The 27,583-nt window shown below is 40.7% G+C and overlaps 1 protein-coding gene across 3 annotated transcripts in view; it reads left to right on the top strand.

Annotated features, from left to right (window-relative positions):
- Nucleotides 1–27,583, top strand: part of N4BP2L2 (NEDD4 binding protein 2 like 2) — a 104,700-nt gene that overhangs the window by 23,862 nt on the left and 53,255 nt on the right. For 2 of the 3 annotated variants that reach the window (XM_034758650.1, XM_034758649.1), the window contains 3 exons: nt 7,875–7,963; nt 8,369–8,445; nt 16,480–16,623. In XM_034758650.1, the coding sequence (XP_034614541.1) occupies nt 7,875–7,963; nt 8,369–8,445; nt 16,480–16,623 (310 nt within the window). The remainder of the gene's footprint in view (nt 1–7,874; nt 7,964–8,368; nt 8,446–16,479; nt 16,624–27,583) is intronic. The other variant, XM_034758651.1, reaches the window with a different exon arrangement.

Below are 27,583 nucleotides of genomic sequence, written 5' to 3' on the forward strand. Positions count from 1 at the left end.
ACTGGAGATAGACATCTGATTGGTGACAGGCTCTCTTATTTTGGGGGCAAAAGGTCTTACCTGTAACTTTGATCAAATGGGGTCACTGGACATTGTCCAGAGTGAACTACCTATGGAGCTTTGGAAGAATTTCAGGAATATCTTTGTCCCATTCCCAGTTACTTACAATCATAGCATTGTAACCTGCTCCTATTTCTAGTCACACAAAATTGGGGTCAGGCAAAGCAATGTCCCTCTCTGAAACATCTAAATAAGTTCCTAATGCAGGCTTGTCATCAAAGCTTTCCCATTTTACCATCATCAGGCAATTCTTATGTTTTCCAATTTCTATCTTTACTGTATGATCTTATGAGTGCTCGCCAGGATCAGGATAGCAATAATATTCGCTTTAGGGAAGAAGGAAATTCACTCATCTCTTGTCCAACTATTTGTCTTACCGGGGTTCTGTACAGATAGAAAGCTGAAGAAGCAAACACATCCAGAGTGATGCAGTTCCTGGAGTTCCTTTGGATTCAGGACAAACACAGACATATGGTTCGAAGGAATTCAGTCATAGGCCTGTGACAAGAATTAATACCATTAGGTACAAAGGAACATTCATCTCAGAAAAATGTTAACAGAAGATGAAGATGGCCATAAGGGAAAACAAGTGCTGTCACAAAAACAAAAATCCAATTCTTATTGGAGCCTTTTAGGAATTCTGATATCGTACACATACGATACTGTTCATACGATACTTATCCAGTAGATTTGGGTATCCCCTCCATATCTTGCACTGTCTTATCTATTGGCAGAGAACAAGCTCCATTTGTATGTTCTGTGCTCCTATAACTGGTGTATGTAGAAAATCAGATATTTTGAAGGGTTCCTCCAGATCAGGGTACCAAAAAAAGGGAGATCACGGCATCCACTAGCTGGAACACAATGAATTGAACCGAGATATCAGAGCATTGCTCCTTCTGTGGATAACAGACCTGTTTGGGTCATGATAGTCAACGTGACTGATAGATTTTCATAATATATGGGAAGAACACAATCAGCTCTATCCCAGAGAGAAATTCTGTTTTCGGTGGAGCAGAGTTTCCTCTCTCTGTGTGCGCTGCCAATCAAGGAGGCAGTGGTCATCAAGATTTACACATGGCAAAAGTCAGATTAGCAGAGTGACTTCTATACCCAGAAATAACTTGCTAATTTTAAATCAATTTGGTGGGCTGATGATTGACCTCTTTGCACCTGGAAACAGTAAATAAGTGCCCTGAGGCCTCTCTGTGTGTCAGGACCCAGGAAGTAAGGTGGTGAGTGACATCTTGCTAAGTTGTGCAGGGTCCCTTCTATATGTCTTCCCACCTTTTCCACTGTTCCCCAGAACAATACAAAATATAGGAATGAGAAAACAGTAAAATATCATTTAAACCTTTCTGGAAGAAGGTGCTGTGGTTCTCAGGTCTGGTTAACATAGCAATGGAACTTTAGATGTCCCTATTTCACAGAAGAGATCTGCTGTTGCAAAACCAATCCTTCCTCTGGGACAGGTTTAAAATGAATATTTGGATGAGGTGACTTATTGCTGTCATGGACTCCAAAAGAGAAGGAAACAAATAGAACTTAAACTGTGGACTGTGCACCAGCCAGTAGAATAACTACATATTAAATCAGTGAAACATATCCTTGAGTGGCCATAGCCTGGAGCGCATTATTGTGAGAGCGTGAGTGTCCCAGCAGAAAGGTCAAGGCTCTGTAGTATAATGTTCTCAGCATATTCAATAAAAGGCAGTTTTTTACACATCCCAACATTAAATATCTCTTTAGGGCATCAATCTTACCCTAACCTCACACAGTCAATGTGTCACACAGGCATGTTGTCCTGCTCCTTACAGCATTGCCCAGATTGAAACCTTGCAGGAAGGGTTGTTATACTTCCTATCCATTAGAGTAGACCTCCAGATAGCTACTATCTTCAGTCAGATGTTTCTTTTTTTTTTTTTTTTTAAATAAATTGAGAGCTTTTTAACTGAGATTTAGTATTGTACTTTTAATTCAGACAGCTGTCATAGCATCCATTCCTTAAATAAATTCAAGAAATATTCTTCCTTCAGTTAAGCATCAAAGTTCAGTCCTTAGGAGCATTGACAGTGTCAGGACAGCGTAGTCATGTCTCTGCTATTGAGATCTGCCAGACTTCACCATATTCTGAATATTTACTCATCCAGTCTTAGCCAATGCCATTTCCTTTCTTTGGGCAGAAATTTTATCCACACCGTAGTGCCCAAGGAAGGATGGAGGCAATATTTATATAATTTACCTTGTTTTGGAAGACCATTTTTAAAGCATGTTCCTGCTTCCCATTGTGGTAGGACACTGTTATGAAAATCCCGTTGTAATGCATCTGTGGATCTATGCACCAAGAATAAGAAAATTTATCCATGCTTACTTGAAAATTTTCTTTCTTTAAGTAATAAGGTCCACAAATCTGGCCCACCATGGAGACAAATGGATCATAAAGAATAGAGATGGAAATTGACGTCCAAGGATTTGGGTTTGTTGCTATTAGTTAGAATTTACCTTGCTTTGCAGTAGGAGAAATTGTTGTTGTGTTTTTTCTCAAAGTATATTTAGCACAATCTATACATTTAAGTAGGTGTGAATTATCCTGCCTGTGGAAGTTATCTGAACTGGAGGGAACTTCAGGAAGTAGGGCATTTCCAGGCTGGTAGGTCTGGTTCTACCTTCAAGCAGGCTGAAGTACCCATTGTAAAGGATATGTGGATCTTATTATTTAAAAAAAGGAAATTTTCAAGTAAGTACAGATACATATTCGTATTCCATCGAAATAGTGGAACAGCAACAGTGTAGGCTTCATCCACTGCTTCTCAATAGTGTTGTAGAGGGACCAGCTTCAGGAGTAGAGAGTAGGTTAATTGATTCATTGGCCGTTTGTTTAAAACTGCCAACTATGGTAATTGTGGTGGATTTTCTGATATAGACACTTGTTCACTTGGAATGAGACTGTAACTCATTTGGTGGCTAATCTCTTCCTGGTAATGGACAACAGTTGTTCAACTATTCTGAGCCTTTAAAATCTGTCAGCAATCTTTGATAGTGAGGTTTTGTTAATCTGCCTGTGGCCACTAGTTGAAAGTCTCCTCTCCAAACCTTTGTTATAGAGTAGGGGAAAAGGTGCTTATTTTCAATCAAATTAACTCAATTCAATTTAAAACCCAATTTAGCACCAGTATAGACTTAGTTTTATATCCTTTGCTCATTTTTAGTATGCCAAGGCTATAATTCACCTGGTAAAATTGAGCTAATGTTGTTAATTCCATTTAGCACCAATATACATAGTTAAACGCAATTTGAAAATAAGCACCTTTTTCCTACTCTAGACAAGGCCCAAGAGGTATTGGAGAGTGGTTCTGAACAATTGCTCATCTGTTCTGAAGAATCTCTTATAAATGGCGTGAAATTTTGGGTCATCCTTATGCAAATTACATGCTGCTCTGCATTTTCATTTTTATCAGACCTGGATGATGATGTGTCTGTGCTTTCTCAGCACCTGGCCAAGATTGGGACTTGGATGAGAATAATCTTTCTGTGTAAACCAGACAAAATAGAAGTGGCTGATGGGTTAAGGGAAACAATTATTTCTACTCCTTTTATTTGCTCCTCTTTTGTCCAAGGAAATTTAAACGTGGGAACGCTCTTGGACCCCTGTAAACCTGGGTGGTGGGCGTGGAGGTGGTGAGGAGAGGATTTTGGTGTTTTTTTTTTTTTTTTTTTTTTTTTTTTTTTATCTGTCTGGCAAGTTCAGAAAAGAACTAGATAAATTCATAGAGAATAGGTCCATAAATGGCAAGGTAGGGATGGTGTCCCTAGCTTCTGTTTGCCAGAACCTGGGAATGGGCGACAGGGGATGGATCACTTTATGATTACCTGTTCTCTTCATTCCCTCTGGGGCATCTGGCATTGGCCACTGTCAGAAGACAGGATACTGGGCTAGATGAACCTTTGGTCTGAACCCAGTATGGCAGTTATGTTCTTAAGTTGTTGTATACAACATTTTCTTACACATCCAGACCTCAGCACAGTTATCCATGCCACTGTGTTTTCTGGATTTGATTACTGCAAAATGCTCTGATTTGGGCCACACTGAAGAAGTCTTGTGTACCCCAACTAGTGCAAAATATGGTTTCCTACATGCAGGAAATGTATTACAGAAGTCTTCATAGTTTTCCAATTCATTTCTCGATATAGAACAGAGCTTGACTTTAAACTCGAAAAGCTTTACTTGTTCTAGATCTTAGCTATAGAAAAGACCACTTTTCTCCCAGTGAGTCAGCATGGTGAATCAGGTCAGCTGAAGTGCTTCAGTGAATAGATTCTAGATTTAAATGTTCAGTGATAGAATAGTCTCAGTTCAAATGTTTGAGTCCGTTGGAGTCTGTTTTTGAAGTTTTTCTGTTGTAAGATAGCCACCCGCAGGTCTGTCATAGAATGGCCAGACAGGTTAAAGTGTTCTCCCACCGGTTTTTGAGTATTATGATTCCTGATGTCAGATTTGTGTCCATTCATTCTTTTGCGTAGAGACTGTGCGGTTTGGCCAATGTACATGGCAGAGGGGCATTGCTGGCACATGATGGCATATATCACATTGGTAGATGTGCAGGTGAACGAGCCCTTGATGGTATGGCTGATATGAATAGGTCCTATGGTGATGTCACTTGAATAGATATGTGGACAGAGTTGGCATCGGGCTTTGTTACAAGGATAGGTTCCTGGGTCAGTGGTTTTGTTCAGTGATGTGTGGTTGCTGGTGAGTATTTGCTTTAGGTTGGGGGGTTGTCTGTAAGCGAGGACAGGTCTGTCTCCCAAGATCTGTGAGAGTAAAGGATCATCTTTCAGGATAGGTTGTAGATCTCTGATGATACGCTGGAGAGGTTTTAGTTGGGGGCTGAAGGTGACAGCTAGTGGTGACATCAGGAATCATAATACTCAAAAACCAGTGGGAGAACACTTTAACCTGTCTGGCCATTCAATGACAGACCTGCGGGTGGCTATCTTACAACAGAAAAACTTCAAAAACAGACTCCAACGAGAAACTGCTGAGCTGGAATTGGTATGCAAACTAGATACAATCAACTCAGGATTGAATAAGGACTGGGAATGGCTGAGCCATTACAAACATTGAATCTATCTCCCCTTGTAAGTATTCTCACACTCCTTATCAAACTGTCTGTACTGGGCTAGCTTGATTATCACTTCAAAAAAATTTTTTCTCTTACTTAATTGGCCTCTCAGAGTTGGTAAGACAACTCCCACCTGTTCGTGCTCTCTGTATGTGTGTATATATATTTCCTCAATATATGTTCCACTCAATATGCATCCGAAGAAGTGGGCAGTAGCCCACCAAAGCTTATGCTCTAATAAATTTGTTAGTCTCTAAGGTGCCACAAGTACTCCTGTTCTTTTTGTTTGATAAGAGATTGTTTTGGAAGGGAATTTTGTTTTGGAGAACTGTAATTTTTTTCTTCTTCTGGTAGAGTGCAAAAAATATACATTTTTAAGGGTTTTTTTGTCCCTGAGATATGTTAGAGGGCATTTTATAAATAAAAATATAAATAAAGGCCATCAAACAGTCATTTCATAATGATTTTTAGTCATTTCTGACCTGAGACTAGCTCAAACTAGTGACCTAGAGGTGAAAAGCTCTCTATCTCCTTATCCATTTATCTAAGTTATCCAATATTTCTGTATTTCAATATTTTATAGGAACACTATTCCTATTTTTTGAAGCTGGTGTGTGTCTGTGCAGTACCAGAACAGCTGATTACCTTCAGTTTTAGCTTGCAATGAATGCCTTTGTACAGCTTTGGGTGCAAGCAGCTATTAATTACATCATTATGTAGGTGGTGGGGAGGTGCATACATTTATTCATAGACTTGCTAAAGTGCTTTGTATCCTACACATATATATAAGCCTTGAATACTACTTATACTAGGATCATGGTGAAGAAAGCAAAAATGAAAGTACACTTCCCAAATGAGGAAATTAGTCAGTCAACGAAAATTTATGAAATTTTTGTAAAGCTGAAAAGGTAATTTAATGTTATCCCTGTCAGAACACTTGAGAGTTACCTGATACCTCTTTTATAAAACTACTGATTACATTTTAGCTCTGAGTGAAATTTTAGACTCCAAAATATTAATTTGAAAATTAAATGTAAAGATGGTAACTGATATTAAAGCAATTTGTATATTATAATTATATATTGCCTTTAAAAAAACTGTTAAAAAAGTAAGGTTGCAAAGTCAAAGTCAACCATTAGGAAATGCCAGAATTATGGTTGCTTGTGCAACTTTAATTTGAACTCCTTGTGCATATGCATTATGCTACTGACTTTAATTACATGAACACTATCACAGTTACAGGGTGACCTGTACCTGAGTCCCTCTAGTGCACCCTTCCAGTGATAGACTTCACTACTACAACTTAAGTAGCAAAATGCCTTCTTCTCTAATAAGATATTGCTTACCCAAAATGCTTTTCATGGTGTTTTCAACCAGAATGGCTGAGACCTTCCTTTCATGAGACCAAAGGCCTGCTGTCACCTTGTCTTCTTACCCCTCTTTTGCTTTTGAGTCAGTCTTGCCTCCTCCTTACCACCTCATGTTGCCTAGTGGCTAGTCCTTCCTGGAATACTGCATTCCGTTTTGGTTTCCACACTTAAAAACGGATTTTGACAAATTGGAAAGGATTTAGAAAAGAGCTACCAGAATGATTTGAGGTCTTACAGTGAGACTAAAACTCCATTCAACAAAGAAAGTTGGCTGGTGATACTTGATCCGTCTATAAGTATCTATATGGGGGAAATATTTCTGGTAATAGAGGCCTTTTCAGTTTAATACATGAAGTCATAACAAGATGGAGTGACTAGAAAAGTGGTTCTCAAACTTTTGTATTGGTGACCCCTTTCACACAGCCAGCCTCTGAGTGTGACCCCCCCCCTTATACATTAGAAACTCTTTTTTACATTTAATACTATTATAAATGCTAGAAGTGAGCAGGGTTTGGGGATGGAGGCTAACAGCTCATGACTTCCCATATAATAGTCTTGCGACCTCCTGAGGGGTCGCGACCCCCAGTTTGAGAACCCCTGAACCAGAAGCTGAAGCTAGAATAAATTAAGATCAGAAACAGGGTGCAGATTTTTTTACAAAAAGGTTAATTAGCTATTAGAACAATTTACCTAGAAATGTGGTGGTTGAAGTCTTTAAATCAAGATTGAAGGTCTTTCTAAAAGATATGCTCTAGCTCAGCCAAAAGTTCTGGGCTTGATAGTTCGCAGTTATTCATATGGGATTTTATTAATGGAAATATTAGTTTCTTAAAGCAATAAAGTATCTTAAGCATAAGTTTTTCTAGAAGCATTTTCATGCCATCTCTGTCACAATAAATGTGTATTCCATGTAATGTGGCCCTGGTAACTATTATTCTAGGAATTAACTGTAAAAGTAACTATAAAAGTTGTTTAGCCAACAACTCTTCGTCTTGTTTCCCAGGACAAATGCCTCCATAGCTTCTTATTAGGAATCAAGAAGGCAATAGGCAGTTTTCCCTGTTAACTATATAGCTCTGTTAGCACTTGTCTCTGTTAAGTAGATTACTGTTTGTTGGTTTACCTTGAAGCTGTGGCCTTATTTAAGTGGAATCTAATTAAATAGAAATCCAATTTAGATTGCTTAATTAATCACGTGACATACTAATGCAAACCTCTTGTAGAAGAAAAATGCTTGTCATCATTTTACTTGAAATAGAATATTCATTCCAATTTTTTACTCAGATACTGAGGGTTGTATTGTAATCTTTATTTACTGCAGCAAAACAAGCAATGGACCAGGGAAGATCTCCCATTATAATAGACAACACTAATACTCAAGCCTGGGAAATGAAGCCGTATGTGGAAATGGTAAATATAACTACTGTGTAATTAAATCCATTGTTATTATACTGTGGTTGTGTTTTTTGTTTTGTTTTGTTGTTGCAGACCTACCTTCACAAAGCACGAATGCAACTACTTTGTCTAGTAATGGGTCTTCCTTGTTGACATTCCTTCCTCTCCTTGAACAGGCTATTTCTTTGACATAGCCACTAACAGGTAGTCTAGTTTGGATTGACTTGACCTCATGTTTTTAGCCTAAGATGAAACCTAGAGGTTGTGGGGTAAGTGATCTAAAGTTCAGTGGGCTAAGACTGCTTCGTATTTAATTTGAACAATCTGGTTTTCATTAATATTTTTTCTATTTGTTGCAGCATAAACTAGTATAATAATGTTACACCTATCATGCATACTGTATTTCTTTGTTTGCTGTAGGCTCTAGGGAAAGGCTACAGAGTGGAATTTCATGAGCCAGACACATGGTGGAAGTTTGATCCGGAGGAGTTAGAAAAGTAAGACTTGTGTTATAGTAGCCATCATAGTTATTTTCTTTTTTCATTTGTATTGTGGTTTAATTTAATTTTTTCTCCATGCTCCATCAATTGCTTAAGTGCTTTACTGCTAATGTGTTTTCTAGTATGTACTGACTTCTGTTAATATTTATGTAAATATACTGCTTACATAAATATCAGCTCAGGAATACACAGAGGACCCTGCATCCTGGTCCCTTTGAAATCAACAGCAAAATTTCCATGGATTTAAGTGGAAAAATAATCAGGCCCATAGGACACACTTCCTTACACAGTGGATGATTAAACTAACCTGGGAAGTCATTGCTACAAGATGTGACTGAGGCCATGAGCATTTATGTAGATTAGACATTTAGATAAGAACACCCACAGTTTAATTAGGTAAGATAAAACATTTTATAAGGAATATAAATCCTCATGCTTAAGGGTGTAACTCCACTCCTAACTAGTGGGGATTAGGAAGAAAATTCCCATATAAGCAGGCTATTCCATAATTGTCCATCGCAGTGTTACTTGAAACTTTTCTCTGTGCCCTTCCGCCCCCTCCCAATCATCTGGTATTAAGTACTGTTGGAAATGTGATACTGGATTAGATAGACATTTGATTTTTTGACATTTGAGTTATTGCGGTGCCTATTTAACTTTGTTTGTTAATTCCTGATGTTTGTCATTCACTCTAGATCCTCTTGAAATTATGGGATGTCAGTGCATGCCAGGCAAACTTGGGAGAAGTCAACTGTATAAATATTTTTACTATTTTTCCCCCATCTCTTGTTGATATAGTATCATTCTAAGGCCACCGACAAAGTGATTGGATTGAGTTAGCCTTGCCATGGTATGTTAACGGGATAAGGAAAAAATAGTAAGAACATTCATCTTCTAACTAGATAGTAGTCAGAAGAGCACAGTTTTTGGTTTTCTTGTTTTGGTAACTAAAAATATTAAAATAGTGTATATAAAAAGAAAAATAATTACTAAACACTAAGAAATTGCATGAATAATCTCACTCAAATTAAACTAAACTCTTTATGACCAAGTATCTGAACTCTTTCAAAATGTAGGTTATAATGAAAACTTACATAAAGAAGTGTAATGGCTCTAATATAATACTGGAGTGAAACAAAAGTAGGCATAGCAATTCAGTATCTCATCAGCTCTTAATAGCTAAGCAGGGGAAGGTCTGGTTAGTACTTATGTAGAAGGTCATCAAGGAAAATGGGTCATCAAGGGTTGCTTAGGAAATGGCGTTTGGTGGTTCAGTAAGACATTCTATCCTCAAAGTCAGTATTGAACAGGCGTTGCACATGTCAGAGGCACTTTGCTATGAGAATCAACATCTTACCGATTAGTTCTGACCACATGTAATTATGAAATAGTCCATGAAATTATTTTGCAAGAGTTAGGGAAGTTAACACTGATGACCTGGCCAGATTCCTCTCTTGGTAATTGCACTTTACATTTCTCCTGCAATTGGGTACAGTATTGGCGTGGAGATTTGCTATACTCTGTTAAACAGTTGCTGTTTCTCCCTCCATAGAGGCCTGCCTTCATTCATTCATTCATTCATCTATATCGGTCTAAAGTGAATTGTATGTGGAGGTACAAAATTGTAGTTCCATGGGCTGGAGAGGTTCATTGTGCTTCGGGAGAATTTACAATAGGGTAATGGCAAGTGGTGGTTCTACTATCCCACTTCTTCAGGTTTTATGCCATTGGAGGGCAGCCTTACGCTGCATTCAGTGTTCCTTAGAAATCCTGTCTGTGGACACTATTGTGGGGATGTACTGAATGAATGCATCAGCAATTGTGGCCATGCCCCCTCCACTGTCAGCACCGCGCACCTTTGTAGCCTTACTGGCTCTCTGAAGATGCCTTCCTCAGTGCAAATTCTTTGCATCTGTCTGTGCCACTGGACACTGCCCTTCTTCTCCACATCCCTCACCAATTCATACAAAGGAAGACTTAAAATAGGAGTGACCACATACTAATTCTGTGCTAGGGGCTGAATTATTATGGCGTTGAAAATCAGTGAGTTGGGAGTAAAAGATTGACTGGCAAAATCAGAAACATCAGCTTCCATTGTTAACAGAAGAGGTCTAGATGGACAAGGATGGAAGCAGAAATGAAAGCCTCTTTTAGCCGATCGAATACCAGTTGAGTCTCCGCAGACCAGACAAACCAGGCTCCCTTTTTCAGAAGGGCCATTGGGGGGCTACCAGGTATTGAAATCTCAGGTGAAACACTGGTAGAAGTTAGCAAACCTTAAGAATCATTGTATGCCCCAGACATCCCTCGGAGCAGCCCATTCTGGGATGGTAGAGACCTTATGTGGGTCCATAGCCCCTCTGGAGAGACAACTATGATTTAATTTAGTGTATAAGTCGTCTGACACATACATTCTAGAACATGGTTTACATGCTGGTCATTCTGGTTCTTGTTTTCAGAGAATATCAGGATGTCATTTAAGTAAATTACTACAAAACGGTCTAACATATTTTTGAAACTGTCATTTATAAAATGTTGAAGAGTAGCAGCGGCATTGTGTAGTCAGACCAGCATCACAGTGTATTCAAAATATCTATAACAGGTGCAGAATGTAATAGTCAACACACAGGTGTAGGAAACCATCCTTCTCGGTGACAAATAAAATTGGAGCCCTGGCCAAGGACTTGGAGGGACAGATGAACCTGTTGCACAGGTTCTCTTGTAGGTAGCTTCTAAGGTCCTGCAGCTTGGGTTCTGAAAAGGAATAAATATGTTCAAAAGGGATTTCCACTCCGGCCTGGATATTTATAGGGCAATTATAGGGCTGATGAGGCAGCAAAATATTGGTCCTCCCTTTGTCAAAAATATCAAACAGGTCCTGGTACTTTGCAGTTATAGCCATAGTAGTTGGGGGGCTGGCTGTGTCTAGTGAGGCCCCTCCTAACCTGCCTTAGCCTGGCTTGGAGAGAGACAGCTTCAACAAGTATAAGATGGGGGCTGTCTCTTTCCCCTGACTGAGGTTGAGACGGCAGGTCTGACATGATTGCAGAGAGGTGAACTTGATCATGCTAGAGCTCCAGCAGTTGTGAGGGTGATGGGTGGTTTGCCAGGTGATGCCAGAAATAACTATAAAGAGGGGGGAACAGATTAGGCCAAACTGTAAGGTCTCCTGGTGGTCCTGGATAGTGGCGACTTCTGAAGGAGCTGTTTCTCATGTAACTGGGCTGGAGGAAAATAGAGATCCATTGACCGCTTCAGTGAGGTCTGGGATGGAATTGACTCATGTTGGTATCTGGTGTTATGAGGTGCTCCTGTGTCCACGAGGGCTTCCAGGTGGATGTCTGCCATGGCCAGATGTCTTAAGCAGAGTGGGAGCTGAAGGTGAGTAAGTTGGAGCACTGCCACTAACCTGTGAAGTGGTACTGGTGTATCGAGCTAGATCCAGGGGAATTACAACATCCCCAACCAGGATTCTCGTAGAAGGTTGAGGCCTGGTATTTCCTTGTTGGGAGACGGACCGACCTTTAGCTGGGCAACTTGAGCTGTAATGTCTAGTTCTGCCACAATAAAGGCATAGGCCTTCCAAGTGGCATTGGTTCTTTTCACCATCAGAAAGGCAGGACCAGACAGTGCCAAGTTACATAGGCTCTGGTTGCGGCAAGAGGTCAGTGGGGAGCTCAGTCTGGGCATGAGTGACCGAGACTAGTATATGGTCAGGGCACCATTGCCTTTTCCTGGCAACATTCCAATAGCCGGCTATCAATTCTTATGTTTAAATTGATCGGGGTGCCAAGATTTCTGCCCAGGCCACTTGGTCCTTCTCTTCATCACTCAGACCATGACAGAAGTGGTGGTGCTGCATGGCCTTGCTCCATTCCGTGTCAGCTGCAAGGCAGCAGAACTTTGTGGCGTAGCTAGCGACCAGCTTGTGGCCTTGTCTCAGGGCTTGAAGTGCTGATTCTGCCATATGTGTCCGGTTCGGGTCATTGAAATGTGTTGTCATGGCCTGGATAAAGTTCATTGGTTCAGAAACCCATGAGAAGCCCTGTGGTCCCCATTGCACTTGTCTGGGTGGGGAATCATAGGACTGGAAGAGTCCTCGAGAGGTCATCTAGTCCAGTCCCCTGCACTCATTGCAGGACTAAGTATTATCTAGTCCATTCCTGACAGATGGTTGTCTAACCTGCTCTTAAAAATCTCCAATGATGGAGATTCCACAACCTCTCTAGGCAATATATTCCAGTATATTAACCACCCTGACAGGAACTTTTTCCTAATGTCCAACCTAAATCTCCTTTTCTGCAATTTAAGCTCATTGCTTCTTTTCCTATACTCAGAGGTTAAGTAGAACAATTTTTCTCCCTCCTCCTTGTAACAACCTTTTATGTGCTTGAAAACTGTTATCATGTCCCCTCTCGGTCTTCTCTTTTCCAGACTAAACAAATCCAATTTTTTCAGTCTCCCCTCATAGGTCATGTTTTCTAGACCTTTAATCATTTTTGTTGCTCTTCTCTAGACTTTCTCCAATTTGTCCACATCTTTCCTGAAATGTGGCGCCCAGAACTGGACACAATACTCCAGTTGAAGCCTAATCAGCGTGGAGTAGAGCAGAAGAATTACTTTTCGTGTCTTGCTTACAATGCTCCTGCTAATACATCCCAGAACAGGGGTGGGCAAACTACGGGCCGCATCTGGCCTGTCAGAGCTTTTAATCCAGCCCTCAAGCTCCCACCAGGGAGTAGGATCGGGAGCTTTCTGTGTGGCACCCAGAATCAGTGTGGCATGTCCCCCTTCTGGCTCCTACATGTAGGGGAAGCCAGGGGGCTCCACGTGATGTCGTCCCCCCCCCCAGCTTCTACTGGCCAGGAACTTTGGCCAATGGGAGCTGTCTGCGGACAGGACAGCGTGCGGAGTCACCTGGCCACGTTGTGCCTCCGCATAGGAGCCACAGGGGGGCATGTCGCTGCTTCCGGAAGCTGCGGGAGCAGTGCCTGCAGACGGGGCAGCGTGCAGAGCCGCCTGGCCAGCACTGTGCTTCTGCATAGGAGCCAGAGGAAGGACATGCTGCTGCTGCTTTGGGGAGCTGCTTGAGGTAAGCGCCACCCAGAGCCTGCACCTCTGAGCCTCCTGCGGCCCAACCTCCTGCCCCAGCCATGATCCCCCTCCCGCCCTCAGAATCCCTCGGTCCCAGCCTGGAGCACCCTACTGCACCCCAGACCCACCCCAGAGCCTGAACCCCCTAGCTGGAGCCCTCATCTCTACCCCAGCCTGGAGGCCTCTCCCACACCCTGAACTCCTCATTGCTGGCCCCACCCCACAGCCTGCTTCCTCAGCCGGAGCCCTCACCCCAACCCCCAATTTTGTGATCATTCATGGCCTGCTATACAATTTCTATACCCAGATGTGGCACTCAGGCCAAAAAGTTTGCCCACCCAGTCCCAGAATGGGATTTGCTTTTTTTGCAACAGTGTTGCACTGTTGACTGATATTAAGCTTGTGGTTCAATATGACCCCCAGATCTCTTTCCGCAGTACTCCTTCCTAGGCAGTCATTTCCCATTTTGTATGTGTGCAACTGATTGTTCCTTCCTAAATGAAGTACTTTGCATTTATCCTTATTGAATTTCTTCCTATTAATTCAGACCATTTCTCTGTCCTGATCATTTTGAATTTTAATCCTATCCTCTAAAGCATTTGCAACACTTCCCAGCTTAGTATCGTCCGCAGACTTTATAAGTGTACTCTCTATGCCATCGTCTAAATCATTGATGAAGATATTGAACAGAACCGGACCAAAAACTGATCCCTGTGGGACCCCACTCGTTATGCCCTTCCAGCATGACTGTGAACCACTGATAACTAGTCTTTGGGAATGGTTTTCCAACCAGTTTTGCACCCACCTTATAGCAGCTCCATCTAGGTTGCATTTCCCTAGTTTGTTTATGAGAAGGTCATGTGAGACCGTATAAAAAGCTTTGATACTGTCAATAGGAATGAAAAGGAATCTTTGGTTTCTTCACTGTATACTCCACCTGCAGAGTGCTATTCTGCGCCTCTGTGGGGAACCCAGATCAGCTAAGGAAGGACCTCCAGGTGCAGAATCCATCCCTATCAGTGGCTCTTTTTCCTGCCCCTCTCTGAATCTTCTCTTCAGTTTTGTGGGCTGCTCAAACTATAATGAACAAGCCATGGGCAGCCTTGCCTATTGGTCAGGGTGGGAGGCTGGCTTAATGGTTGGAACAGAGGTAACCAGGCTTAGTGGCCAGGTTTGGAGTCAAATTATCACTTTTGGGGGGCCAGCCGAGAGCCAGAGACCCGGAGCCAGGGGCAGAGCAGTGATCAGAAACTGAATGTCAAGTCCAGGGAGTGAGCCAGAAACCAGGAGCCACGGGTCAGAGCTGTAGTCAGAAGATGAATACCAAGTCCAGCAAGCAAGTCAGAGCCAGGAATCAGGAGTCAAGGGTCAGAGCCAGAGTGTAGGCCGGAGACAAGAGCAGGGATTAGGAATCCAGGAACAGAACCAAAGACAAGGAACAGAAAGCAGGAGCGGGGTTTCAGAGTAAGGGCTAGGAGCAAGAAGGGAGCTGAGAGCAGGACCAAAAACATAGCTGCTGCTGTAGAATGCTGTGGAGCAGCCAGGAACCTACGGCTGCTGCAGTGTTTGTTTGAGACTGAGAGTGCTGAAGTCTTCAGCCAATCTGGGTTCATTAGCTGAGTCAGCCAAGTACAATGAGCAGGGTCTGTGTTCAACTGAGGGTCCCTGATATGGCCCCCATCACGGTTGTATCTAACAGCACCATAGTATCTGATAGATAAATAGAAAGAAGAGTTATCTTAGAACAGTATACACATATTGTCCATATTAACAGTTTGTAAGATATTGCAAACCCATGCAGTATCTTTGGGGTCCATTGTTTTAAATAAATGGTTTATGTATGATTGTGTTCTATTCCATGAGGGAGGATTATCACAGCTCTTCCGGGAATTAAAAACAGTGGGTCGTGACTAAGGTAAATCAGCCAGGTTGTAACCCTCCCAGAGAGGTACCACTTCCTGGAGAGGCTCACATACACTATTTCTAAGCAGAATCTCCAAAGACCGGTAGACAAAGAAAGGACTTTTGGATAAATAGCCTGAGTTTAAACTGACTCGGGGTCTTGTTTCTAGTCTATCAAACAGACAGTAGCTGCTGTCCACGGGAGGCCCTATCCCTTGCAGAAGAATTGGAAAGACTTTGGCCTACTGGGGTCCCATAAGACTAATGGGTGACCTCTGGTAGGCTGTTTGTTTTTATGTGTTTGTTTACCTGATGAATAAATGTACTTGCTTAGCAAAAGCTGTGTAATGACCTGTCACTGCTGGCATTCACACTACTTATAGCCCTTGGAGAGAAAGCAAAGCACAGGTCTTGGGTTTTTTTAGGCAGAATGGTTTGCTGCCGTTATTGTAGTAGAAGACCGGGAGCTGTGCAGCCTTAAAACCACTGGTTGGGGGGGAGTGAGATGCAGGTCTCTGCCCCAGAGAGGTGATGACTGGGAGCCAGAAACCTTGAATTGGGTGCCCTCAAGGGACCACAGAGGGGGAAATACAGGTGCAGTTCTACTGAAACTGTGACAAACAGCACCACATTTCTGTATAAAGGAAAATACTTTTTTAAAAATATTTTTGAATGTACAGTATGTACAATGAATTGTGTTAAAAAGATGCAATACAATTTGGATATTATAAGACGGTAAATATTGTGTAATTAAATCTGAATTTCCACCCACTACAGCATATTGTTTTTCAGAAGTGTGTAGTCAGTTGTAGTGAATTCATCTGTTTCAACTATATTTAAGCTTGCTGTTTTGTAGTGTTGGAAAAACCTATGTGATCCTTCTGGATCTTGAAAGTAGGCAGAAGATTAAATGATGGCATTTGACAGTCTGGATAGATGGAGAGGATAAAACACAAGATACTCTTCAAAAGTTTAAGAAAGACTGAAAACATATAAAAAGTACCAAACAGTTTATTTAAATTATTATTTTTGTAGGAGGAATAAACATGGGGTCCCTCGTGAGAAGATTGCTCAGATGTTGGAACGATATGAATATCAAATATCCATCTCTGTTGTAATGAATTCAGTGGAACCTCCTCACAAAAACACACAAAGGCCACCTCCACAGCGAAGACAGAGGTGGGGAAGCTGTATAGACTCTTGGAATTCTTTCAGTGTTTCAAATAACCGATAACTCAGGTTATATTCAACTAACACCATTTTTTTGATCACCCTTTTAAAAATATTGAACAGTGAACTTTCTCCTGAGGTTTAAATAGGCTTAATGCAATTAAAGGACCATTCTCTCTTGGAGATTGTTCCATTAAACAAAGTTTTGGAGGCTTAAATGTAAATAAAATTTAATATAAAAATGTATGTTAAATGTTTTTACAATCTCTATTTATTACATTTGTACTAACTTTGGTTTTGGATAGTATGAAGTAAACAAGTTTTCCTTTATAGTTGGGTCTCAAATAATGTTGTCTAAGGAGGATACTGTTGAACAGTTTTTTGTGTTTGTTCTTTTTTTGAGGAAGACCTGACAAAACTGTTTTTTAAATAGAATTCAGAAAAGCCTAGAGGAATAGGTTATGTGTGTAGTTGATTGCATTTTAACTATTTCCACTGCTTTTTAATATTTTATCCAATTTTTACCAGGTTTTTATATTGAACAATTATGTTTTCTATTTCTTGGTGGATGCTTGTTCATTTTAATTGGTATCCAAAATGTTGTCACACTTATAACCCAGATTTCTTTCCCTCTTCCCTTTGTTTCCATCTTCACTTTTGGCCCAGAGTCTCATCTGGCAGCTAAACCAATGTGCTGCAATTGCAGTATTCACCAGCCTGAAATTACAAACCAGGATTTGTCTTGAATTTGCTATCTACTGAAATACCAAATGTAATTGTGCCTAGAAACTATCTAAATTTATTTTTTGAGATTTTTGTTGGCATGAAAATGTACAGCTGCGTTTCTTTAAGTTACAGCATTAAGATGCTTAATTAGAACTGAGTCTTGGGCTAAGTGTTCTAACTGGGCAAAGAAAACAGAATACTTAAAATATTAGTCTCTCAGGGCCCATCTGCAGTTGGAGTGTGTGTAATTCCACCAAGTAGGTACAGGTGGACAGTGGTCTCAGTTCTGTAAAACCACATTACATTCTTTTCATGATTTTGGCACAGATAATATTCTCTTCTTAGCAGATACCTAAAACTGAACCAGCATGGAGATTGATCATTTTATTGCCATAGATCCTTTTTACCTTAGGCTTAAACACTGGTATGGTAGTAAGTTTTAAATTTAATGCTTGCATTTTTCCTGGTCCCTGGACTAATAAAGTATCTTTCTGTCTATTATTGCTGTCATTGTTTTAGTAGTCCAGTGTAAGTCTGACAAAATTAATATTTTGTTCTTATGTTTTATGGTTTTATAGTACTTAAACAGCAGTTGATATAGTGCATCTTTGGACTCTGCCAGATTGGATTTTCTGTTGTGTGTTAAGAAATGTGGGGGAGATGTTGATGGCAAATTTGTTCAAGAATATTTGTCCATTGCATAAATAGATCTTAATTTAATATTTAATTCTGTTCTTCAAAGACAATTGTAAAGAACTTGGTTGTGTGCGGTACTATCAGCATAAGATAGCAATTATATTGCAGACACCAAGATGCATTTTTTACAATGAATGGATACGTTTATCATGCCTCATTGAACATGTTTATACTGTAGTGATACGATGGCAGAAAAAAGAATTGGCATATTTACAATGGCTGCTCAAGTAAACTGCCTAAAGCAAACCTCATTAATTTCAAAGAATGTAATATGGTATCCATTTGTACCTCTACAATAAGGGGCTAGTCATACAAGACATCTACAGGGAATGGGATGAATTTAGTGATCTTTAGATACTTGTAAGGAGAGAACAGAGGTCATTGGCTGTCTATATGCTGTCTGACTGAGAACCACAAAACAAGTTTTTAAATCTGAGGCTCTTACTTGAAAAGTGGTTGATGCAATTAAGACTTCTGTAATTGTGTAGGAAACTATAACAAAACGAGGTTTTTTTCAATTTTTAAATAAAATCTAAATCTTGGGTCTAAAAGTACTTGACTTTGTCCTTCCCAGGCACCATTTATTGGGAGTCCAGATATGCAATGCAAACTTTTAGGACTTTATACAGCTGTCATTCTAGTATTCTAAGAAGAGTATATGATCAGGCCCCATTATAGTGGTTTTGAAGGGGAACATTTGAACTTGTAATGGGGTCAGGTTGCATAAACCATAAAATCATTATTTCGTTTTTGAGAAAGGGAAGAACAGAAAAGTTAAGGCGAAGTTGTAGATGCTTTTGAAGGATGGCTTCATATAAAAATACATGTCATATCACTAGGCCTCTCGATTAATTGCAGTTAACTCACGTAATTAAGTAAAAAATTAATCAAGAATTAAAATATTAATCGTGGTTAATCACAGTTTTAATTGCATTGTTAAACAATAGACTACTAATTGACATTTATTAAATATTTTTGGATGCTTTTCTATATTTTCAAATATACTGATTTTAGTTACAACACAATACAAAGTGTACACTGCTCACTTTATATTACTTTTTATTGCAAATATTTTCACTGTAAAAATTATAAAAGAAACAGTATTTTTTAATTCACCTCATACAAGTACTGTAGTGCACTGTCTTTATTGTGAAAGTGCAACTTACAAATGTAGATTTTTTTGTTGATGTTAGATAACCACTTGAAAACGAAACAATGCAAAACCTTAAAGCCTACAAGTCCACTCAGTCCTACTTCTCGTTCAGCCAGTCGCTAAGACAAATAAGTTTGTTTACATTTATGGGAGATAATGCTGCCCACTTCTTATTTACAGTGTCATCTGAAAGTGAGAACAGGTGTTGGCATGGGACTTTTGTAGCCCTTGCAAGGTATTTATGTGCCAGATATGCTAAATATTCGTATACCCCTTCATGCTTTGGCCACCATTCCAGAGGACGTGCTTCCATGCTGATGATGCTTGTTTAAAAAAATAATGCATTAATTCAATTTAGATTGAACTCCTTGGGGGAGAATAGTATGTCACCGGCTCTGTTTTACCCACGTTCTGCCATATATTTCATATTATAGCAGTCTCGGATGATGACGCAGTACATGTTCATTTTAAGAACACTGTAGCTGCAGATTTGACAAAACGCAAAGCATGTACCAATATGAGATTTCTAAAGATATCTACAGCACTTGACCCAAGGTTTAAGAATCTGAAGTGCCTTCCAAAATCTGAGAGAGATGAGGCATGGAGGATGCTTTCAGAAGTCTTAAAAGAGCAACACTCTGATGCGGAAACTGCACCAAAAAAGAAAATCAACCTTCTGCTGGTGGCATCTGACTCAGATGATGAAAATGAACATGCGTCAGTCCGCACTGCTTTGGATTGTTATCGAGCACAACCCGTCATCAGCATGGATGCATGTCCCCTGGAATGGTGGTTGAAGCATGAAGGGACATATGAATCTTTAGCGCATCTGGAATGTAAATATCTTGTGATGCCGGCTACAACAGTGCCATGAGAACACCTGTTCTCACTTTCAGGTGACGTGAACAAGAAGTGGGCAGCATTATCTCCTGCAAATGTAAAAAAATTGTTTGTCTGAGCGATTGGCTGAACAAGAAGTAGGACTGAGTGGACTTGCAGGCTCTAAGATTTTTCATTGTTTTATTTTTGAATGCAGGTTTTTTGGTACATAATTCTATATTTGTAAGTTCAACTTTCATGATAAAGAGATTGCACTACAGTACTTGTATTAGGTGAATTGAAAAACATTATTTCTTTTTTTAAAGTGCAAATATTTGTAATAAAAAAAATAAAGTGAGTGCTGTACACTTTGTAGACTGCATTGTAATTGAAATCAATATATTTGAAAATGTAGAAAACATTCAAAAATATTTAAATAAATGGTATTCTATTGTTTAAGAGTGTGATTAATCGCAATTAATTTTTTTAATTGCTTGACAGCCCTACATAGCACTAGAGAGTAACAAGGTCCATTGCACAAGATAGTAGAGCACTGTTTTAAGATATTGGTTTTAGAAGAATCGTCTGTATTTTAAAAAAAATCAGGATTTGGTAGTTAAGAAATTTTTTTTGAAATTTGCTAAGATTTTTGAGATGGTTTTCCATATAAACATATTAGGCAATAAATAGAAATACTTGATGTTGAACTAATGTTTTAAATACACTTTTTGGTTTAGTGGGGTTTAGTTTTGAAGACTTGCGTCAGCATGCTTTTGTTTTATTATGAAGCAATTGTGAAAACAGTATTTTTAATTAGAGTCTGAGAAACATCAAGATTGAAAATCCAGACATTTAATGCAGTCTCTTTCTGTGGTTCTGTACACCTATTGTGCAATTTTAAGTTTGTACAATGTGATGTATATCTAACCTAGTGTTTTGATAAGAAATTTTATTAAAACTAAAAGTTGACATACTATTTTGTTTTCTTTTTAGTAACGGTTTTAATCATTTGCAAGTTATTGCAGTTAAGATGTTTTTGTAGTCAGTGCATGAATTGTTAAAATATTTGAATTATAGTGTATTTCATAAGTTAACATTCTATTAAATACATCCCCTTATTGTATCTTATTCACAACCACTTGTATTACTTTTTCTTCAGTTTTCATGTATGGTTATCAACATAAATATACTTAAAGAAGGCATAGAAATCATAGGAAAAAGTCTCAATTGTTTTCTGTATCCCAAATCTTTGTACACATTACTACTTTAAGGGGAAAAAAAAGTGTTAGGAAGCCTCATTTCACTTACCATTGTGATTCTGTCAGTTTCTATAGCCCATAATTAGGTTAGAAAATTACTTGGTTTTGTCTTCAGTTTACATCAAGATATTATAGAAAAAATAGCCAATGACTGGAATCTGATACGTTTTTGTAAGAATTTTGCAATAACTTAACCTTCAGCTTCTAAAGGAAGTTTGGAGGTGACACTGAGTTTTAGTTTTCACTTGGAAACTTTTGTTTAAATTGTGAGGTTTAATTCTTGTCTAAAAGGTTAAAAAACAATGTACAGGCATCTTCTATGTTTTTGGCCTATCTGGAATTATAATTCATGGGTCATGGTTATATTTTTGGTATAAAAAGCACACAGATGAAAGTAGGCTAGTATGTACGAAGAATATATTACTTTTTACAACTTAGCATGTTACCAGCATTTTCTGTAAACCTGTATTCTATGTCATTTGTAAATCTATATTCTAGGGTAAGTGCAAAGGTGTGGTAAGTGTAAACAAAATGAAAATGCTCTGCTGATTGTATAATAATGTCCTTTGTTATATATATATTTTTGGCTATGTTTTATTTCCTTGTATTTTGTATATCTGTATCTGCTGGGGGTATGAAAAGTCATTGTAATGAGCACTAATTTATAAATAATATCAGAACATTAAGCCCTTCATGGCAGACACTTTGCCCTCTCTTTTGAGTCTATGTCCTTAGTGATGCTCCACCATAGGATGTACATGTGCCTGTGTGCTCTCAGTCGGAGACTGCAAGTTAATGTCCTTAGACCTGCACAGAGTAGCACCTCATGTGCTAAACAAGGGCATATAGGGAGGCGTGAGCCCAGGCCCACTCAGTTCCTTCTCATCTGCCTGCAGCTCGAGATAGAGAGTTCTGCTGTATTCACTTCCCGCCTTCACTTTGTGAATTCTTTATTTTGTTTATTTGTTTTAATAGTTTCTTTTCATTATCTATTTTCGTTTGATATCTTTATTTTATTTAGTACTCTTGTATTGGTTGAGGGGCAGGGGGGCTCTTTCCTCTTCTCTTTTTTTGGTCTTTTGTTGGTGTCAGAGCACAATTTGTTATGCCCAAGGCCCCACAGCTTAGGACCTGAGAGATTTGCCACATGTCATTTGCCCATAGTGAGGAACAATCTAGCTACCTGTGGTGTTTGGGGACCCTTCCCAACACTTCTAAATGCAAGGTCTGTCTGGCTTTGAAAGGAAGATGCAAGAAAGACAGGGAGAATAGACTTAAGCTCCTATTAATAGAATGTGCTCTAGCTCTGGAGGGGTCTGCGTCCTCTCCCTGTACATTGGCCTCTACATCTCAAGCTGCCTGAGTCTCAATTGCTGCCTTGTCTGCAGCCCTGGACAATAAAACTCTTAAAAAGAAGAAAACATAGGTCTCAAAGCAAGGAAATGAAGAAAAAGGGGCAGGTCATCCCATGAGACTCGCTGTCGGGAGACCTCTCATTCCTGTAAGAATACAGGCGATGCTCTGACTGAGTCCAATACCAAAGCAGAAACCAGTTTTGACATACCTACCATCAGAGCAACTACCATGGCAGCACCATCTGATACCTTGTAGCACTGTGAGATACACAGGACTCCTATCCGTGCCCTGGTATCGGTATTTCACTGTACCTCTGAAAGGGGAGATGACTCTGCAGTTTACCTCAGTACCACCATAGCTTCCATCTCACCTGCCAGTAACTATCCAAACCTTATGTGAAAGCCCTCCATCTCCTTCCAGGTTCCTTTCATCAGAGGATCTCATTATCTCTGATGCACCTGTGTCGCCAGTGCTGGCAAGATCTACCAGTACCACCACCTTGGTACCACTACGAAAGCAGCAAATTGAAACTTGTTTATGTCTCAAGGCTTCAGTACTGGTTAGAACACCAGAGTGCAGCTCCTTCCTCCTTAGTTCAGGGGAAGTTTTCTCTGATTCAGAGATCTCGGTACAGGGATACATACCAGTACTGTATTACCCTTCCCTCATGAGTCCCTTTCATGAAGAGGATCCTAGAGAACCTACCAGACATCATAGGCTCAGAGATTATGATTATCATTGAAGTCCCTTCTCTTATCCCCTTCCCATTGGGGTTACTGGGACCCATGGGGTACTACAGCAACCAACTCCATCAGGTGCCTAAGAGAAAGCACTGGCACTCACCAGTACCCTACCAGCCACTGGCACCTACAAATCATCCTATAGTATTGTGTGCATCTGTACCACACACCTCAGTACCACACAGTTCTCCAGTGCCGGACAATGTACAGGAAGAGCAAGAATTGCAGGCTGAGGAGATCTCCCTTTATTTCCAGACTAGGCAGTAATACTACCACCTCACTCTTACACTGATGATTTTAAGATCTTCCAGGACCTCCTGAAAAGACTAGTGGACTTACTTCAGATCCCACTAGAGGAAGTTCAAGAGTCAAAACATTACTTGATGGACATCCTGAACATTAGTCTCAGAGAAAGATTGCCCTACCCATCATTGAGGCTTTATCATCTGCTGCACATACTCTTTGGGAAACACCTGCCACAATCCCACCAACCTGTAAGTGGACAGATAAGAAATAAAACATCCGACCGAAAGAAGTGAAGTACTTCTTCCACTCTAACCACACTTTCCTTGTAGTGGATGCAACCAGTGTAAGGAACTGTCAAGCTTACTCTAGATTCCCTGTCAGATGGAGATGCCTAAACAGTTGGACTTGCCAGGAAGGAAGAGCTACTCATTAGCTACTCTCCAATTTTATATTACCAGCTACCAGGCCTTGACAAAATATGATTTTTAACACACACTCTAAATTTACCCATTATATTGAGCACGTGCCACAAGACCAGAAAGATCAATTTCAGTCTGTCATCACTGAGGGGAAGTTGGTTGCAAAAGCCTCCCTGCAAGATGTTGTAGATGCTGCTGACACAGCTTCCAGGTCCATGGCCATGGCGGTAGTTATGAGAAGAGCATTCTGATTTCAATCTTCAGGCGTTGCAAGGGATGTACAAAACACCATGAAAAATGTCTCACTTGAAGGGCCCAAGTTCTTCAGCGAACATACAGACTCCTCTCTTCACATGCTCAGGGATTCCAGAGCAATGTTGCAGTCACTGGAAATGTATGTGCCTGCAACGAAAAGGCCTTTAAGTAGATTCCAAACCACTCAAAGATCAAAACCATTCCAATACCATCAGCACACTTTCTCTAAGCCTCAGGAGCCCTTCAGGAGAAAGGTCAGGATACAGAAACTGGGGCCTCCAATCCCTACTTCTGCCTAATCAGCCCTCTCCCTCTAAGAGGCACTTTCGACACCTTGGTCTAGAGCAGAGGTTCTCAAACTGGGGGTTGGGACCCCTCAGGGGGTCACGAGGTTACTACATGGGGGGTCACGAGCTGTCAACCTCCACCCCAAGCCCTGCTTTGCCTCCAGCATTTATAATGGTGTTTAAATATATTTAAAAAGTGTTTTTAATTTATTGAGGGGGTGGGGGTCGCACTCAGAGGCTTGCTATGTGAAAGGGGTCACCAGTAAAAAAGTTTGAGAGACACTGGTCTAGAGCATCAACCAATTCAGTCCACTGGATCACATGTTGTGTGACTATCCCTCCTTTGGAGACCATCACGCAACCTACTTGTCTGGAGTACCTTATCTCAGATAAGTGCATCGTGGAGGTTGTCAAAATGGGCTACTCTGTACACTGGGTTCTTTTCCTCCTTTCTACCACCTTTCCATTCCTCTTCAGGGATTCTTCTCATGAGCAACTCCTAAAAGAAGAATTTCATTCTCTCCTCCTCCTAGGAGCAGTAGAACCAGTCCGACTAGAGTTCATCAGAAGATGGTTCTATTCCAGTTACTTGTTCCCAAGAAAGGTGAACGGTGGACACCAATCCTTGACCTCAGGAACTTTGAACAGCACTTGAGAATGGTGTCATAATTCCATCCCTAAGTCTATAGGATGCCTACTTTCATATAGCCATCCACCTCTCCCAAAAGCATTTCCTAAGATTTGTGATGGGGCACACTGTCAATATTGAGTTCTCCCCTTCAGACTCTCCATGTCCCCAAGGGTGTTCACAAACATTCTCTCAGTGGTAGCGGTTCACAATGTTCCCATATTTGGATGACTCGCTTCTCAGAGGCCGGTCACCGCAAGATGTCCAGTCAGCAATGTCCAGAGCAAGAACACTATTCCAATTTCTGGGCCTCCACATCAACCACAAAAAATCCATACTAACTCCAGTACAGACAATAGACTTTATAGAAGCTACTCTGGACTCTGCAACAAGAGCTACCTCTCCAAGGAGAGATTCTTCACCCTGTCCAAACTAATCTCAACATTACAGTGCAGCCCGCAAACTGTGAGACTTGTCTGCAGGATTTGGGCCATATGTCGGCCTCCACATATGCGACTCCTCACAAGGATGCCTCCAGACATGGATAAGAACAGTGCATACCCCAGACCCAACCTCTCCAAATATGTTACAGTGCCTCAGAAGGTGTAGGACTCTCCTACATGGTGAAAGGACTCAAGGAAGGTCTGTGTTGGAACCACAGTCTTAAATCAAGCACCTTCGAAGGCCCTTACAACATGCATCTCTGTTAGGATGGGGAGTCCAGCATAGGGAGACAGCAAAGGGCAAATGGTTGTCACAGGAATTGGTGTTCCATATCAATATCTTGGAGCTAAGACTGGTACATTATTCTTGCCAATACTTCCTTCACGCCATATGAGGTCACTCGGTCAGAGTAATGCTGGACAACAGGGCAGTGATGTATTACATCAACCTCCAGGGCAGAGCAAGATCCCAGTCCTTATGTGCAGAGTCGTTAAGGCTGTGCAATTGGTGTATCTACCAGCAAACAGAGATATCAGCAGTCTGTCTACCAGGGCTCCAGAAAAGAGTCACACAATTCCTGAGTAAACACTTATAGTAAGATCAGGAATGGGAGCTCAAAGACTTTTCCGCAGCATCTGCTACACATAATGTAGTCCAAGGGAGGTTACAGCCACAACACTCTGGGGGATGTACTGACAACACCATGATCCCATACCTTTCTTTGTACTTATAACTATACCATTATCCACAAGACTGTTCTCAAGCTGCCCAAGAAGGAGCGAGAGCTATCCTCATAGCACCTGCTTGTCTAAAACAGATGAGGCACTCAAACTTGGTCTGCCTCTCAGAGGTAAGACCCCTCTGACTTCCTGTGTTCTATTGACTCAGAACTCAGAATCCCTCATGCATCCCAACCCCTCCTCCCTGAATTTGAGAACAGGGCTCCTCAATGGCATTCAAGCATGGAAATGACCATTTTGCATAGAGATCAGTCAGTTCTCTTATCCGGCAGAAAGCCTGGTACTTACAAGACTTGCCTCCAAAAGTGGAAGCACTTCCAATCCTGGGGCTCCCTTCCATCTTTTCAAGCCTCAGAAGTTCCACTTTTCAAGATCCTGAACTACCTGCTAGAATGAAAAGCACAGGGTCTCTCAGTGAGCTCAGTCTTAGTCACATCTGACCGCCATCACAACCTTCCACTCATCTATCAAGGCATCTCAGTCTTTGCCCATCGTACTGCAGCCAGATTTCTTAAAGGCCTATACAATTTGTTTCCTGCCATTCAACAACTGCCCCCCCAGTGGGACCTCAGTCTGGTTTTAAATACTCCAAGGAAACCCCGCCTTCAAACTAATGGTGATCTGCTCCCTCCTCCACATTTTCCTCAAAATTTTGTTCCTAATTGCCATCACCTCAAGGAGAATGGGGGAACTAGGAGTGCTCATGATGGACCCAGCATACACCACCACCTACAAATACAAAGTTATATTGCATCCCCATCCTTGCTTCTTCCCAAAGGTCTAATCCTAACATCACATTAACCAAGAAATTCCCCAAGTTTTCTAACTGGAACCTCATACCTCCAGAGAAGAATCAAGCCTTCATTCACTGGATGTCAGAGAGGCCTTTGCATTCTATCTGGACAGGACTAAACTATTCTGGGCCTCTCCGAGGCTATTTGTATAGGATGAAGGGCCAGCTAATCTCCACAAACAAATTGTTTAAGTGGGTTTTGAGCATCTTGAGCTGCTATGAAAATACCAGGGTGAAATTCCCTCACAGAGTAACAGCACATTCCATTAGAGCTCAATCCACAGCTATAGCTCTGCTGAAGAACATTCTCATAGCAGAAATCTGCAGGACTGCTATTTTGTCATCTGTTTATACCTTTACCAAACATTACCCCATCTTACCGAAAGACACCACCTTTGGTGATGCACC

Source organism: Trachemys scripta, chromosome 1, assembly GCF_013100865.1.
Source record: "Trachemys scripta elegans isolate TJP31775 chromosome 1, CAS_Tse_1.0, whole genome shotgun sequence".
NCBI lineage: Eukaryota > Metazoa > Chordata > Testudines > Emydidae > Trachemys > Trachemys scripta.